At 48.0% G+C, this 17,281-nt stretch overlaps 1 protein-coding gene across 3 annotated transcripts in view; it reads right to left on the bottom strand.

Annotated features, from left to right (window-relative positions):
* LOC144146502 (uncharacterized) overlaps nt 1–17,281 on the bottom strand; it is a 57,325-nt gene that overhangs the window by 7,238 nt on the left and 32,806 nt on the right. For 2 of the 3 annotated variants that reach the window (XM_077678449.1, XM_077678454.1), the window contains exons 7-9: nt 13,362–13,589; nt 8,587–9,303; nt 437–598 (exon numbers count right to left, since the gene is read on the bottom strand). In XM_077678449.1, coding sequence (XP_077534575.1) covers nt 437–598; nt 8,587–9,303; nt 13,362–13,589 — 1,107 coding nt within the window. The remainder of the gene's footprint in view (nt 1–436; nt 599–8,586; nt 9,304–13,361; nt 13,590–17,281) is intronic. The other variant, XM_077678459.1, reaches the window with a different exon arrangement.

The following is a 17,281-nucleotide window of genomic DNA, read 5'->3' on the forward strand; positions in this document are numbered from 1 at the left end:
CTCGCGACTACGAAGGACTCTGAATTCATGGTGGGCCGAGCCACGTAGACTCAGTCTGATCACGACTCGTAGAGGCTCATACCTTTGCACTCCAGAAACTTCAAGCTTAAGTCACAATGCATAAACTGCATGTTTGTGCTTAGTATGGTGAAATACATCAAAGTGAAAATCCAAAGCTCACAGGTTAAAAATGACAACAAAGTGGTTCTGGCAACATCTCCCTTCCTTTGTCTATGAACAATGTGCTTGCACCACTAAGCAGTGGGTACACCGAGCTAGCAGGCCTATAGTTTGAACTTTCTAAGCACAAACAATTGCAGCGAATACATGGAATAGTTCAAGAGTATTTTTGGAGTGAACTGCAAGATGACGCGTGCACCAACAGACCTGAAGATGGGGCAACACTGGCGCGCCACAACGAGTCAGCCACACTTACTCCATTGTTGGTGTTGCCCACATCAAGGATCTGCACCCGGTAGTAATTTTTGTCGCCTTCAAAGTAGCACACCCAGAAGGAGCCCTTGGCCACAGACTCCGGCGGCGGGGCAGTGCAAGTAGATCCGTGTTGGTTCAGCTGCTTCTTCAGATTTTCCATCAGCTGCAGGCAGAGGAGAGACAAACGTGCTCCACACACTGCCCCTGGTACCGACAGCAAATTTCATTAACGAGACCAAACACGTCAGTTCGCCAATACCAAACAGATCAGTGGGCTTCACGTCTTGTAGCTCCATTTTTCATTCACAGAGATCATACCGCAGCAGTACTGCAAGCAGCTCACTCAAAACTCATTCTTCACCAACCCACACGCACTCCCCACTCAGTCTCGCACCATCCAAGAGGAACAAATGGGGAGCAGCGCTCACTGCCACCACTAATGTGTCACTAGGGTACTCGCGCGCATACAGCCTTGTACACTCAGCAGTTGCAGTTGCAGTTGCAGTTTTGCTGCTGGGGTGTAGCATGTGCTTTGCAATGCCCCTTAGATGATTTGTATGGCTTCTTCAACCATACAAATGTCCTGAATGTTGCAAGCCTGATTATGGATCCATGCTTTGGCCTCCTAGAGTTACAACGAACTATGTCATCCACAAAAATTGGTGGCCCTTTGGTTGTGATTCTGTCTCAGATTTAAAGTTGCTCTGGTTTCCACAAATGTTACAGCCAAGGGGTTCCTTCGACGTCTAAGATGTCTAGGGACGTTATGTTTTTTCATCTCCATAGCCTTGGCAGTCACATCAAAGGTGGTTTAGTGCAGCCAGCCAAAGAAGCAGGGCTTCTTTTACCTGAATTGGAGACTGCAGCAGGAGCTGCGGCCTGTGACCCAACGGCTGCAGGCACAAATAGTGGCCCACAGGCTTGAGTACGCTTTCAGACATCACCACAAATACTACAGGGCTCACATTTACCAGCAACAGTGTTCAGTAGCGATAAAAGGAGCAGTCAAGGGCTGCCCACAATGGTGGCACCCCATCCACTGACTCCCAAGAGGCGCCAGAGGCTGAAGCTGTGTGCCCCAAAGTCAGAGGTAGACATTTCGGTGGAGGGAGCACCTTTTTTAAGCCATTAACTGAAGGATAAGGGAGAGAAAGGCTCTGGATGTTCCCAGGAGGACAAACACACCCAAGTCAGTGAAACCAGCTTGGGTGCCTGTAGAGATTAGACACCACGCTGCTTCAACACATATGAACAAGGTAACATGATTTCAGCCTGCTTGAGAGGAAGTGAGACTGTTGTCTACTTTGAGTTGGATGACTGGACGACTTGGATTTTCGAATTTATTCAGATTTTTAGAGTAAACGTTGCAACAGATTTTTAAAAACTGCCGGAAAGATGCAGCTAAACATGGTGAAGGAGTGCAATAGGGCTAACATCATCACTATCTGTGTTAGCAAAGAAGTTACGACCCTTTCAAGACACACACTGGGAGGCAGCAATGGCCAGCTCCAAACCGGCTCATCAGCGAATGCTGATAGACTGGGCACTGGAGGGGGCCAGGAGGCAGAGAGTCCTGGACCAAGGGCCACACTCCCATGCAGAATACCAAATTAGCAATAAAGCATTTTACTCTCTTTTAGGCTTGAAAGACAACCAGTTGTCCTGGTTTTCACTTTGCAAGCCTGAAATTCAAACAGACACAGCTTTAGCTCCAACACAGAAGATAGAATGATGTCAGCCTCACTGCATTCCTTGACTTGTGCACATTTCAATGGTACCATGCTCAGCTGCATTTTTTCAGCAATTATTGTATAAAGTCCACCGCAATATTCAATCTAAAAATCTGAATAGTTGTTTCACACAAAAACAGAATCCATATTTACAATCAGAACCAGAAATTACATAGGATCCCCAACTTCATAACTAATAATAAAGTTTAGTTTACCACCTTAAGATCAGGTCACGTTCTGGGCTGTGTTGCGCTTCTGCAGTTACACCTTCCTGTCGACTGCACCAATTATAGGGCCGCTAGCACAGCCCACTGATAAAATGGCAGCTCCCAGGACGAAGAAGTTAAAAAGGTGTATACAAATATGCTGGTCATTCTGGTGGGCTTGACTGCTTTAAATCGAGCTCCTTTAAAGTTGGCTCCACTACTATACTCGAATGCATTGCTGGGAAGATAATTTTCCAGGGCCAATATAAGAAGTCAAAAATATGAAGGCCCCACGGCCATTTTTAACCCTTTGAGGGTCGTATTTTTTTGCTAAATGCGTCCCCCCAGGGATGATTTTTTTTATTGCGGATTTAAATTCTACGGATGAATCTATATCGAAAAAAAAAAATAATCAAAAATTTTTTTGGGTGACCGTAAAGTGACAAAAAAAATCATTTGTGTTACATACATGTGGTTTATTATGGCGTTACACAAGAAAAATTCTAAATAAAAATGAGAGAGTAATAAGCTGGCACCTTTTGAGTGAATCAAAATCAGATAGACATCAGTTTCGCGGGTGCAAAAAGCGGGAAGCGCCCGAAGGTCCATACCGAAACCAGCCCCTGCCCCGCCGGCGCCCACCGGCGCGCGCCGATGCATGCGGCCGGATGCGGGAGCGATAGACGGCACAACGCTCATAAAATACAAAAAACATGAGAAAAGAGCCTCATCAGTTTCGCAGGCGACCTTGGTCTGTGGCAAATCATAAAAAAATAAAAAGAAGAGTCATCGGCACAAGAAAAAAATTTGACGTATTTCCAAAGTGTGGCAGCACATGCCAAGCATGAGACGTTGGCGAAAAAGGCGCGCTTTTTAAACATACAAGCGATGCCGTACATGTACGTCATTGACCATTTTGAAAGTGTTTGCCGATGCCGTACATGTACGGCCGTGACCCTCAAAGGGTTAAAGGGGCCTTGCAGCTTGGTTCATTCGAAATATTGCCTCGTTGGAATAGCACTGACACCACTTTCAATGCAAACTTCACTCAAATAAGCTGTATAATGAGGAAAACAGAGAATGGGCATGCAACACCTTAGTTACTTTTCCGCACTGAAGTTATGACGTATTATGGGCAGCTTGTTTCAACTGGCTGAGGCCAACAACATCCAACGCAAATTATACAGGGTTTATAAGCTTGCAAAACGAGCTATGTGTGCTTAAATTTAGTGCACATTCTTTTTATAGTAGTAATAATGGTGGGGTAAACAATGGAAGCTACAAACGCACACGTAAACATGGAAGCAGCAGCGCGTACTGCACACACTATGCCAGTTATAGCTGCACACCTGTCCGGCGCATCAAGCTTGCAATGCCCAACTGGCATTCTCTTCAGCAGGGGTGAGACAGCCCAAAGAGATTTGGGAGCAGTTTTCGGATCAGCGAAATTTCGATTTTGGAGCAGAAGAATCTCGATTTGGAGCAGTTAGGGACATTTAATACATCGTCTTGTGAGCTTAAAAAACAATTTCAGCAATTTGAAAGGTCAAGTAGACATTCCAATCAGTTTTGAATACACAGAACACTGAAACAGCCTTACGTGAAAGAATTTTTTAAAAGTATCATAAAGTTCTAACTGCACTACCTTCTTCCTAACGTGATATTGTGTTGATGCTGTACACAACACTGACAACAAAACTGCCGCTAACATTATCAAATTTAAGGGCTCTGCAATTGTGACGTGATTTTTTACCGTTTCATTGGTAAAATTGTTATTTTTGTAATTTCAGGCTGCGTTTTACGAACAAGTGCAGTCACAGCAACAGCTGAGGAACTTCGAGCTAACGATCGCATAGCCCAACCAGCCTACCCATTTCAGTCCCCGGGGCGCACGTTCCCATGGTCATTTGAGTAGCGTTAAGCCCCAACCACATGGAGCGATTTTGCGAGCGACTTGGGGCGCGACGCGACTAGCGACGAACTACTTTTCGCCGCGCACCAAGTCGCTCATCGAATCGCTCGGTTCTGGGTAGCCAGAAACAGTCGCTCGCCTCCCGGAAGTGGCCTCAGCGACTAGCCAATAGGAGAGCCCCTACGTAAGCACGCAACCTCCGGTTTTGAAAGAGAACGGGGGGAAGATTTTGCAAATCCACGCAGACGACGTTTGCGGTGCAGCGGCAAAGAAAGCTTTGCGTGGCAAAGCTTGTGTACACGCTGAAGCAGAAGCAAGAAGGCTCCCGCTCACACTGGGTGAGACCCGTGTGGGAAAAACGACGTCAAGAAAGCGACTTCTTCACGGCGTTCATGTTGGAGCCGAGAAACGAGCCGCAGAAGGAAAAGCGTGCGCTATCGCTAACCCAAACCAGTTTTACAGATGCAATGACGTGCAAAAAGCAAGGTAGAAAGGTGTAATACTTTTTAGTCATGCTTTTTATGACAAATGAACAAAAAAAAATGTTTGCAAACATCCAGCGTACCAAGCGCGTTACTATGCGCAGTGCGGAAACATTGAAATCGCCATCCTCAGTCGCATGCTCAGTCGCTCGAGCCGTCGCTGTCATGTGGTTGCCTCGGCGAGCGACTTCGGTTCGGCGACTGCGGATCCTAGTCACGTCGCTCCTCGCGTCGCTGGAAAAATCGCTCCATGTGGTTAGCGCTTTACTGTTTAACCACCGAGATTTTGGCATTAAATTTAGCCCCAACCACATGGAGCGATTTTGCGAGCGACTTGGGGCGCGACGCGACTAGCGACGAACTACTTTTCGCCGCGCACCAAGTCGCTCATCGAATCGCTCGGTTCTGGGTCGCCAGAAACAGTCACTCGCCTCCCGGAAGTGGCCTCAGCGACTAGCCAATAGAAGAGCCCCTACGTAAGCACGCAACCTCCGGTTTTGAAAGAGAACGGGGGGAAGATTTTGCAAATCCACGCAGACAACGTTTGCGGTGCAGCGGCAAAGAAAGCTTTGCGTGGCAAAGCTTGCGTACACGCTGAAGCAGAAGCAAGAAGGCTCCCGCTCACACTGGGTGAGACCCGTGTGGGAAAAACGATGTCAAGAAAGCGAATTCTTTACGGCATTCATGTTGGAGCCGAGAAACGAAGCGCAGAAGGAAAAGCGTGCGCTATCACTAACCCAAACCAGTTTTAGAGATGCAATGACGTGCAAAAAGCAAGGTAGAAAGGCGTAATACTTTTTAGTCATGCTTTTTATGACAAATGAACAAAAAAAAATGTTTGCAAACATCCAGCGTACCAAGCGCGTTACTATGCGCAGTGCGGAAACATTGAAATCGCCATCCTCAGTCGCATGCTCAGTCGCTCGAGCCGTCGCTGTCATGTGGTTGCCTCGGCGAGCGACTTCGGTTCGGCGACTGCGGATCCTAGTCGCGTCGCTCGTCGCGTCGCTGGAAAAATCGCTCCATGTGGTTAGCGCTTTACTGTTTAACCACCGAGATTTTGGCATTAAATTTAGCCCCAACCACATGGAGCGATTTTGCGAGCGACTTGGGGCGCGACGCGACTAGCGACGAACTACTTTTCGCCGCGCACCAAGTCGCTCATCGAATCGCTCGGTTCTGGGCAGCCAGAAACAGTCGCTCGCCTCCCGGAAGTGGCCTCAGCGACTAGCCAATAGGAGAGCCCCTATGTAAGCACGCAACCTCCGGTTTTGAAGGAGAACGGGGGGAAGATTTTGCAAATCCACGCAGACGACGTTTGCGGTGCAGCGGCAAAGAAAGCTTTGCGTGGCAAAGCTTGTGTACACGCTGAAGCAGAAGCAAGAAGGCTCCCGCTCACACTGGGTGAGACCCGTGTGGGAAAAACGACGTCAAGAAAGCGAATTCTTCACGGCGTTCATGTTGGAGCCGAGAAACGAGGCGCAGAAGGAAAAGCGTGCGCTATCGCTAACCCAAACCAGTTTTAGAGATGCAATGAAGTGCAAAAAGCAAGGTAGAAAGGCGTAATACTTTTTAGTCATGCTTTTTATGACAAATGAACAAAAAAAAATGTTTGCAAACATCCAGCGTACCAAGCGCGTTACTATGCGCAGTGCGGAAACATTGAAATCGCCATCCTCAGTCGCATGCTCAGTCGCTCGAGCCGTCGCTGTCATGTGGTTGCCTCGGCGAGCGACTTCGGTTCGGCGACTGCGGGTCCTAGTCGCGTCGCTCGTCGCGTCGCTGGAAAAATCGCTCCATGTGGTTAGCGCTTTTCACTTCGCATACATCGGGAGGCGAGCGACTGTTTCTGGCGACCCAGAACCGAGCGATTCGATGAGCGACTTGGTCCTCGGCGAAAAGTAGTTCGTCGCTAGTCGCGTTGCTCCTGAAGTCGCTTGCAAAATCGCTCCATGTGGTTGGGGCTTTATTAGTCGCGTGCTGTGGCAAACATGCAGTCCTGCAGCTATTGGGCGCTGCCTGAACAGGTCGCGGCGCCGCAGCAAAGCCCGCAACTTTCGTGTCGACCGTTCCATCCCCGAGGCTCGCGATCGCACTTCGAAACACCGCAACACCTCAGCATTTTATAACACCACGAGCCAAAAAGTTCACTTCACGAACCCGATTATAGACGCACGCACCGCGTTTCGCACTCAAGGGCAAACCACGCCGAAGTCGTAGGCCCCACATTTCAATGAACTTTTTTTTGAGCCCCGCAACTTCCCGTAATCTGGCACCAATCTCAAACCATATCCCCGCGTTAACGTCACTGTTCAGAGCCACAACAGATAGAATGAATAGACTGGAACCGAGCTGATAGCGTAACATAAACCACGGAAAATATCGGCGATGCGCACTGAGCGCGTTGGTAGCAGCCAGGTCAGGCGGTGGCCATGTTTGTTGCCACAGCGATGCCTGATTGAGAAGGCCGTTTCAGCGAACCCGGACGGAAAGCGAATCGAGTTTTAGAAGCTATCGCTTGCTTCGTTTCAGTCTTTCTATTTGTGCCATTTCTGTGTTTGCGATTGACCGACGATAAAAGCGGTGACCAGGATGCTGGAGGCTTTCGTCCCCGCCGAAACTGACATCAGCATCAAAATCCGTGCCGTTGAGGCTCTTCTGGAGCAGTTTGGCGCAATTTTCGCCATTTTCGTGCTTTTGGAGCAGCTTGGCGCAGGAAAATGGAATTGTATCAAAAAGGCGCAATATGCGCAGCTGTCTCACCCCTGCTTCAGTGACTGTCGAGCACACCACATGTTTCTAAGAATGACCACGATCAACCATAGCAAAAATAAGCCGGTACAAATCCAGTCAAAAACAAAGCGAGTGCGGACAGCGGTCCTGATTAGTATCATAACGCCATTCACTGCAGCCATGGTCAACATACTACTGTTCATTCAAGGGGAGACGCTGGTCTCAAAACAACTTTTAATTTTTAAGTAAACTGTGAAACTTGTCAGTCTTGCTGCTCTTTTCCCACTGATTTCAAATATGCCATTATTTTTTTAGTCGGTCAATTAGTTCCCAAGATAGAGATAATTAGCCATTTTTGGTCAAACAATACACAAAACAGTGTGTCATAAAACTAATCTTTACATTTTCCAATACTATGAACCCTGGCAAATGTAATAATCGAAACAGTTTTTTGATGCATCACTTGGAACTAATTTTACAGCTCATTAAACTTCTGTGTTTGAAATGGGCACTCAAACTGGATCCTTGCCACTGGTGCCACCAAAGTTTAATGAGCTGTAAAATTAGTTCCAAGTCACAAGGAGACAGGTAAGGATTACCTCGTTTATAACGGTTTCAAAGCCAAGAATAAAGTGTTTTAGTACATGGGATTTTTGCGCGAGCCAGATTGTCGATTTGTTCAACCCGATTTTTACCTGTACTGTCACAACAAATATTGGATATAAACCAATTTACCACCCCGATACTAGTTCGTTACAACTAGGTTGGCCTGTATTTACTGCAAGTAAAGGTCACACTTAGAAAAGGAAATGCCCTCCTTCCTTCCCACCACAACAATGCTGAGGCTCACTCGCTGTTTACTCGTGAGTGGCAAGGCAGTGTCCTCGGTGAGCAATGTTGCTGGCCTATGACTGTCATACTTGATATTTCAGAATGCCCTTTGAGGCTCTTTTGAAATGAACAAGCAACTACTGTCAGTATAGCAAAGAGCTAAGTGATAATATGCATGCGATTCCCCAACTTCCGAGCATATAAACAGTGGCACACTGCCTGTGGCGGTGACCCATAGGAAACAGGCAGGGACTGACCTCTCGCGTGCCGTTGTCGGCCAGTATCTGGCCATAGAAGTCTGACGGACTGAAGACCACCGACAGGATGAAGCTGAAGGTCTTCCCACTCGGGAGTTTGGCTGGAGGAATACCAGGTGGAAGGACCACTGTCGGCAGCGGGGGCAACGGTGGGGGCACAGCAGGAACGGTCTCCGGTGGAATCGCCACGCCAATGATGTCCGCCGGCAAACGCTTCTGTGCCAGCCGGGCCACAGCCCCTTCGGAAAGCAACCCAGCTGGGGGTATGCCAGACGGGGGCCTCCCCGCAGGCAGGGGAGCAGCTGGCTTGGCCACGTCGGGAACCGCCCTGGGAGCGCCACCAGGTCGTCCGGCTCGGGTGGTAACTGGAGGCTTGGCGCCTGCCGCCGGTGCGCTGGTCGGAGGCGGACCAGTGGCCACGATGGCAGTGGCCGGAGGGATGGCAGTACTCTCACTTTCCCCTGCCACCCCTGAGGCTGCTGCAGCCGCGGCAGATGTCTCCAGGCTAATCGTGCCGTCCTGGACAGTTGGCGCACCACCTCCGGAAGCTGTAGTGCAGGGTGGCGTGGCATGCTGGTTGGATGTGGCGGGGGGTTTGCCAGCTGGAGATTCGATGGCCGGGGGAGGTTCACAGCCTGCAGGTTTGGCTGCTGGGGCATTGTCTTCTGGGGGCTGCTTGGCCGTTGGCCCCACCTTTTCCATGACAGAAAAGGAAACCTGTTTCAGAGCACACGGGGCAGCAAAATAGAATAGTCTGCATTAGCAGCCAGCACTTTACCAATTATGCAACTTCTATACGCAGCAGAATTTGTATGGTCTGCAGAATCTACTAGTAGTTCCACACAATACAGGAAGCTGAAGAAATTCTACGCACCCTTTTTCCAGTGTGCGCATTATACAAGAGAACTGGCACACATTTTAGAGATATGGCCCTGGCGCCCTACATTTAGGACATGAACTACATGAATTGATTGATTGTAGGGTTTAACGCGCCGACGCTTCACAGGCGATGAGGCGCACTGTAGTGGAGGGCTCCAGATTAATTTTGACCCCCCGGGGATCTTTAACGTGCACCGAAACCTCGAACACACGGGCGTTTTTACTTTTCGCCTCCACCAGAAATTTCACACTGCCGTTGATTTCCAACAACAACAATCTATTGGCCGACAGGTACGCCGACTGGTTTCGTCGGCACTTCTTTTGGCAAGTTTCACTACTTAAACTTAACTTTCGCTTAGCCTCTGCATGCTCGGCCACGACACCACTTTTGGCAGCAGTTGAAAGGACCACCAATACCAAGCACAGAATGAGGAGCAAAATAATTGGCTGACGATTACGATACTCCCTAATGCAACTTTGAGTGCAGCGCGAACTGCAGTCTTCTCGGTGGCGGCGCATAGCTGCTGTATCTCAGGAAGTGATTGCATCATTGGCGAACGCACGGCGATGAGCGCTATACTCTGGTGTTATCTCGCAGCGCGTTGCCGCCACATGCGGCCTCAGCATACCACCCTCTCACACTTTTGCCATTCTTCCCTCCTCTACTTTCCTGCTGCTCTATCTCGTCTACCTTCAGCAGTGTCCACTTCGTTCGCTCGGTTACAACGAGGGCGACGGTGACACGAAACAACAGGAGCGGGCCCTTAATCCTTTCCTGCCCACGCCTATTCAAGTCGAACATATACTATCAACACTTTCAAGTTCAAATTTTGATGTTTTTCCATTTGAATTTGGTGCTTTCTGCATGTGCTCCGAGAGTTGCCGCCATCTACTGAGTACCAGACACTTCGTCCTTTTTGGTTTGTCTGCACACTGCAATTTTTTAAAGCATCGCCAGTGTCACGTGACGGGCACTCAGATGATGCAGAGACGGTGTTGACATCGCGTGCATATAGTAAGCACATTTGCTCACGCTAACAAAAGCCATTACTCCAACAAGGTAAGATTGCCTCAGCGACTTGCGATGACGTAATATTCCAAGGCAAAGCACCAATTTCATGGTTGCCCGCCTAAATTCACCTCCATGTCCGTGGTTTTTGACGGCAACACTCCAGCCAATCGTCGTTACCATGGTTATTGAGCAAGTGGGTCGCATATGGGACGAAGACGCTTTGCAGCTTGGCATGCATTCACTCACAATGCATTGAGACGAGCTGGCTTCCTGGTGAAAACGTCCATGTGCCAATATTTCATCGTACGTTAAAGATCCCCAGGTGGTCAAAATTAATCTGGAAACCTCCAATACTACACCTGGGCCTCATAGCCCAGGTGTAGCTTCAGCACGTTAAAGAAGCCATGAAGACAAAATACACGTTGGGTTTATTAGAAAGACTGCTTAGTCCCGATAACAATGATACCAATATCATCGCAATCTTCGAACTAATAATGGAGATATTAAAGAAAACGTTTGAAGCAGTCGCGACCCTCTAGCCAATTTCCCGCAACTTTTCTATGACATCACGGAACCTTGTTTGTGCGATTGGTGGCCGCCTAACTGACCTGTCATGACGACACATGACTGGACGTCTGTAATGGGGCCTCTAGTTCCATTTGACCGCATCACTTGAATGCTAACGTGCAGTTAACACACTGAAAATTATGTTTTACTGTTGGCCCGTATGAAGTCATTCTTGCTCATAACACGTCACTGTGGCGCAAAATTTGAAAGTTTTTAAATACTTCTTGCTTTTTTTTTTCATTAAAAAAACATCTTTTGTGGCTCTAATGGAGCTGAGTGAGATGCTGAATCCTAGTTCTTTCAAATTAAACGATGTTGTATTTTCTCTTCATGGCTCCTTTAAACACCACTATCAATAAAAGCTTCCCAGTCCTTACGGCCTTTACGCAGGAGGTATTGCGTATACCGTAATTGTGTAAGTTGACTGCGGAAGCGCGAGTGTTACCATGAATGGCAACTTACCGGCACAGGTTTTACAGTTGCCACATAGCTTCCAGCGCCGGCACAGTGTACCTTTGTATTTTACAGCAAATGCACTGTGCTCAGCGCTTTGGTACAGCCGATAAAAGTAATCTTAGTTGATGTTTATTATATTATTCTTGCTAAATTATGCTCAAATGACAACTGACAATATGACAAATGACAAGTTTTATTCATATGGGCGAGAAGAAACACCACCATTACTCGTTCTAAGCCTCGCCTGCCTCAAATGGTTCAGATGCGCTAACTCTCAAAGCTCTCTTTCAACTTTAAAGTCATTCTGGGCAAGGTAATGTAGGTTACTGCATAACTATTGCAACATAGTGTACAGCCGGTAAAAGGCTTGTCTATAACACAGCGTTCGTACTCTCAGCCCTATCCTGGCCCGCCGGAGCGGGATTTGAATAAAACTACTGCGGAACTCTGAAGTCTTAGCCCTTCGCTTTTGCCTCCGACATGTTTGGAACGAGTATGTTTCGGCAGTATTCGGGTGTAGCTGGTTGAAGTTGAAATCGCTGTTTTAGACAAGCGTTTTAGCGGCTGTACTCATTTTATGCCAAAATATTTAGCGGAGGCGTAAATTATGGTTAACGTTCGCTGGTGTCACTCAATCCCACTAGATGGCCACATCAACATAGTTTTTTTTTTTTTTTTCCAAGCTGCACAGGGAAATGTCTAAAACAATTTCAAAAGAAAATTATTGTATCACGAGTCTAATCTAGAAAGTCCAAGATTCTAGCTAATTCAAGCGTAAGTGAACAGTTCTGGGCAACTAAGTTTTGTTTCATTTGCTTTGAGACTAATTCTACAGATGTTGCTACTTGCATTACAGCAGCCGGTAAGCCGGTATACGAAAACCACAAATGGAGTGCTCAAACATGTCCTTTTGTTTTCGGCAGCACAGAAACTCCTGTTTCCGGTAACACAGTAAAGTGCATAGAGGACACGACAACACAGTTCGTTCAGAAGGCTGAGTGCATCCAACCACATTTTCCTACAAGCATGACTTGATGGGAAGAGATGAAATCAAACACCTTGACAGGATTGATTGTAGGGTTTAACGCACCGATGCAACGCAGGCAATGAGGCGCGCCGTAGTGGAGGGCTCCGGATTAATTTTGACCACCTGGGGATCTTTAACAAGCGCCGAAATGTTGTACACACAGGAGTTTTTGCTTTTCGCCTCCATCAGAAAAGCGGCCGCCGCGGCCGGGAATCGAACCCGCGACGTCGTGCTCAGCAGCGTAACGCCTTAACCACTGAGCCACCGTGGTGGGTAAAGACCCTGATGGGAGTTGTTGCCACTACCAAAGGCTGCGCATGCTCTTTGCCCCATAACAGAAACAATGTCGAGGCTACGCTCAAAGCACGAGAACCACAGAAGAGGGAGCGAAGAACTGTTTCAGGTACAGCAGCCAAGCAAACAGAAAAAAACTCAAGGTTGGCAAAACAGCCGACAGCCTGACTACTTGGTGAAACAAGGCTCCCAACAGATTTTAGGCTGGCTACTGAAGCCAGTTACGTTTTCAGGCTTCTGAATGTCGTTTCAATACTCCTGTAAGTCAGCTGGCTTTATTTGGTGCTTATCATGCCTTAAAACATGTCCTGCCATCACTATTGTTACAGAAAACACAAGCATTTTACTGGTCCACATTCCCCCCCAGCATTAATGCAATATAAATATTATTGCAAACCCAGTACAAGCACTGATAACATAGACCACTCATCCCTAAAGAAATAGCAGAAGGGTGTTGCAGAGGCTAAGCACAGAAATTGAGAAGACTGCTATGCAACACAAGCCATAAAGGGCACAAAAGACAAACATAACGGGGCTCACCTGGTTGGCCTTCTGTGTTTCTGCCTTACAAATCCTGAGGAAGTCCTGAGACATGTTGACCACAGGCTTGTTTTCACTCTTGCCCAGGATGTCCACAATGAAGCGGCCAGTGGTGGTGTCCCGCAAGTAAACTACGGCTTCCAGCTTGGTCTCGGGTGTATTCACCATGTTCCAGAACTGGCGCACTAGAAGCAAGGGCCAGATTTTCTGCCCAATCGGGACGCCCAGCTGGGGAGGCAAGCAAAGTGCAATCCTTTACCCAAGATAGGAAAGTGAGAAGTCACAACTACTATGCAAGCAACTTGATTGCCAAAAAACATGCATGCAATTATACTGCCATGAAGCATGTTCTGTAATGGTTTAATATAGATACACGCTGACCAAACGCTGCGGCACTCGATTCACCAACTCGACTGCCCACGTCATTTTGTTTGACTGCGCCTACATATTTGTTTTTATTACGTGAGCAATGGATGAAATATGTTGGCAATAACTTGTCCCGTCAATCCGCAGACCCACTGCAACAGAAGAACAGAAAACAGCATAGCATGTGTGGGAAAGCCAAGCTGATCCACAGCTCACGGCGGTGCTACGTTCCAAACTGCTGCCTCTACCTGACATGCCGATCGTCCACCTTCTAGCCGCGTCCTATCCTTTGCCGCTTGTACATATCGTAAAATGGAGTGATGAGGGTGCAAGACCAGGTAGGCGAAAGAGAATGGAATGGGAATGACAGCAATGAAATCCAAGTACTGGTAGACAACAGGAGTGACAGGCAGCCAATCCCACTCCTGCAGCTAGCAGATGTGACCAATGGTACGAATAAATGCAAGGTGCAGTTGGCACAATGTGCGAGAAACGCCGCGTTATGGGCTTTGAAAGCCAGAGCAAGGCGCACACACTGGGCTGAGCCTCACGTTGGCAAGGAAAGGTGACAGGCGTTAACGAATCTTAAATATCCGCCAAACATTATTTATACACAAACACCGCATTATCTCGGCAACATCAGGTGGCACTGGTCAACAAAGGGGGGCCAGAGTAATGCCCTTTAGTGAATGAACTTACAATTGTAAAGCTTTACTTTTCAACTTTTCAATCCAGAATAGCTCTCAGAAGTTTGCGAACAGTCTGAGGGCTCTCGCAATAGAAATTCTATCAGCAGAAGAAAATACAAAGCTGACCCGGAACAGTTCGGAGCAGTCCAAAATGACAAATCAAGTAGGACTTTTCTTGACACCAAATACAACTGCCAAAAGCCTGCGGCCTGCCTGGGCACAGTTCTTTTCTGATGCTGACATTGTTCGGGAAGCATAGGCTATTGGGACTTCCTGGTCATCTTCATTGGCATGGCTCAACACCGGATCAAGCGCACGCGGAAGAGCATCACAGGACATCACCAGAAGCTGTAACCCCAAGGGGCCACTCGAGGCCTGCCTTTATGAGGCAAGTAGGGGTCTCCCCGCGGTGGGCAGCGGTGGAAATGCTGCCCACCACTCTGGTTCACCACCCACTGCCTTCGGCAGGCCACCACCGGCACCACTGACCTGTTTGAAATGCACACCTTAGGAACTAAAAACAGCCATTGCGTGACAGCAACGTCAGCGGCAGCGGGATTCACCACTTGCCATCTGGTTGAAGGAAAAGGAGTCTGAACATGTGGCTTTGAAGTATCAGATTTCCAGGTGCGTGCAAATCTGGGAGTCCATGCTTGCGCTTGTCGCTTTCTTATTTTGTGCAAGATCTTCCACTTTTTCACGCTGCGACACCACAATACCCATAATTTGGCCTAATAACTTGATATTCTGAAATTTCTCACACACCACTTAGCCATTTTTAGGCGTGCTGACCTTTCACAACTGTTTTTGGAAGGGAGGGCTACAATCGCTTTAGTGCTGCATGAAATGCCGTGAAAACTCCCACAAAAAAATAACTCACGAAAGTATAATAATCTTCAGGATGCATTTGACAAGACTCAAACAGCCATTGTTTAGATCTAAGCACACTATTAAGAGGGGAAAATCTTGCGTAATGTGTCACCATAGAGCGTTGGGGACGTGCTTACAAAGCAAGTCTGGGGAGATGCCCCGATAGCCTTTGCATTAGGAATGCTGGGGCAGCTGAGCAGGACAATGCACACAGAGACTGGGAGGACCTTGCAGCAGTGTTTGTGCCTGACCACTTCCACAGGTGCATCTCAGGACGTGAAGACCCACTCACGACTGATCAGCCTTGGCTCAGGATCCTCGTACTACAGTTGAACCTCGATATAACGAACCTCGATTTAACGAAATTCGCGATATAACGAATTTTTTCAAGTTTTCTATCAAAATTTCGCTACATCCATGTATTCTTATCTCGATATTACGAAGTAATTTCGTGCTGCGCTTTCGATTTAACGAAGTCATGGCGAGAAAGGAAGAACAAAATTCCGGTCGAGGCACGTTTTATTTTGCCTCTCAGAGCCTACATTGAAAACATTCGGTGCTCACATTAACTCTTAAAAGGCTAAAATGAAAGAAATGCGGTGAATTATGCGGTTGACAACAATTAAAACCGATGAAAGAAGCTGCTCAAAAACTGCTAGCGGTCGTGGATGGTTTAAAATAGAGAGTTTTAGCATAGCGGCGCCCGTACGCTACGCTAAGGTTAGCGGGTAGCGGGACCGGACTGCGCATGCGCGCGCGGGGAGTGCGAGGAGGTTGCCTCTCAGCGGAGGGAAAGAGCGAGCATGGCGAAGGCAGGCAGCGCGGAACTAATCCACCCCACCATGACGAATTTGCTCTACCCAGTCGCGCCCCGCTACCCGCCGCCGTAGCGTTAGCGGACGGAGCACACTATGCTAAAACTTTCTAATAGTGCGGCCACCATTTTGACGTCTCCATCGTTGCCTACGCCAGCGCCCTCTATGCTTAGGCTGCCGAAGGCCGAAGCCTACTTCAAGTGCCTTTTTCTATGCGTCCTTGCTGGCGGTGCTGCTGCTCTAGGTTGTGCTCGCTGATAACCACATTAATATTTTGTTCGTCCATCATTAGATGAGTCTTATAAAGCAGCATGAGCACTTCAAGGGAAAGAAAAGTGTTCCGAACAAGAGCCTGAGGAAGTGTCGGTAAAACCGAAGGCCATTGAAGTGATGGATGCCATCGACGTTCTGCGGGGGCACGCAGGCGCACGCGAATGTTGAAGAGCAAGCCTTGTTAGCGCTGTCAGCATACAAACGTCACGTAAAGCCCACCCTGTCAAGAAACACCAAGCACTGCTTATGGACTTCTTCACTACGGATTGAACATCGCGTGCTGGTGGCAATAAATTGCTTTCCGAACGTGGTCAAAACGTGTTCATTAAACAGCTGCGATGCGGAGAAATTGGTTTCTTTAGGGCTCAGCGGGCATAAAAGTAATTGCCTAATAAAATTTGGCCAGAAGATATTTAATGTAAGCTTTCCGCTTTAGCGGGAGCACGTAAGCGCTGCTCCACAAAGTTAAGCAGTCCGTGTGTACTCCGCTCAACTCTCAATCATGGCTTTATCGCGAGTGTCGTGGTTGCATCACGCGCCCATACTGCAGAGCCTTTGTGCATGAAAAACGTATTTCGAAAGCTTTATAGCACCCTCCCACTGTTGGCCCGCCACACCCCTCAACTCCGCGCCTAAGCCTACCACTGAACGGACGAAAAGAGGCGTAACTTCGAACCAGCACACCGCCGGGGTAAAGTTCACGGGGCATGGGCGCGGGTTCAATTGACTAACAGTGGCGTTTAGTAGTGACCGAAATGAAAAAAAAAGAAAAAAAAAAAAAAGAAAGAAAAAGTGGAAACCTAGTCTGCTATCATATTTAATGAGGCGTTGCAGAAAAAGCACCGGTTTTTGCGACGACACGAACTACTGTCGGCTATCCAAATTCCATTGCCCAAGTGTTGAAGCT

The sequence above is a fragment of the Haemaphysalis longicornis genome, unplaced genomic scaffold (assembly GCF_048455015.1).
Source record: "Haemaphysalis longicornis isolate Haplotype H1 unplaced genomic scaffold, Haemaphysalis longicornis Haplotype H1 scaffold_1, whole genome shotgun sequence".
Taxonomy (NCBI): domain Eukaryota; kingdom Metazoa; phylum Arthropoda; class Arachnida; order Ixodida; family Ixodidae; genus Haemaphysalis; species Haemaphysalis longicornis.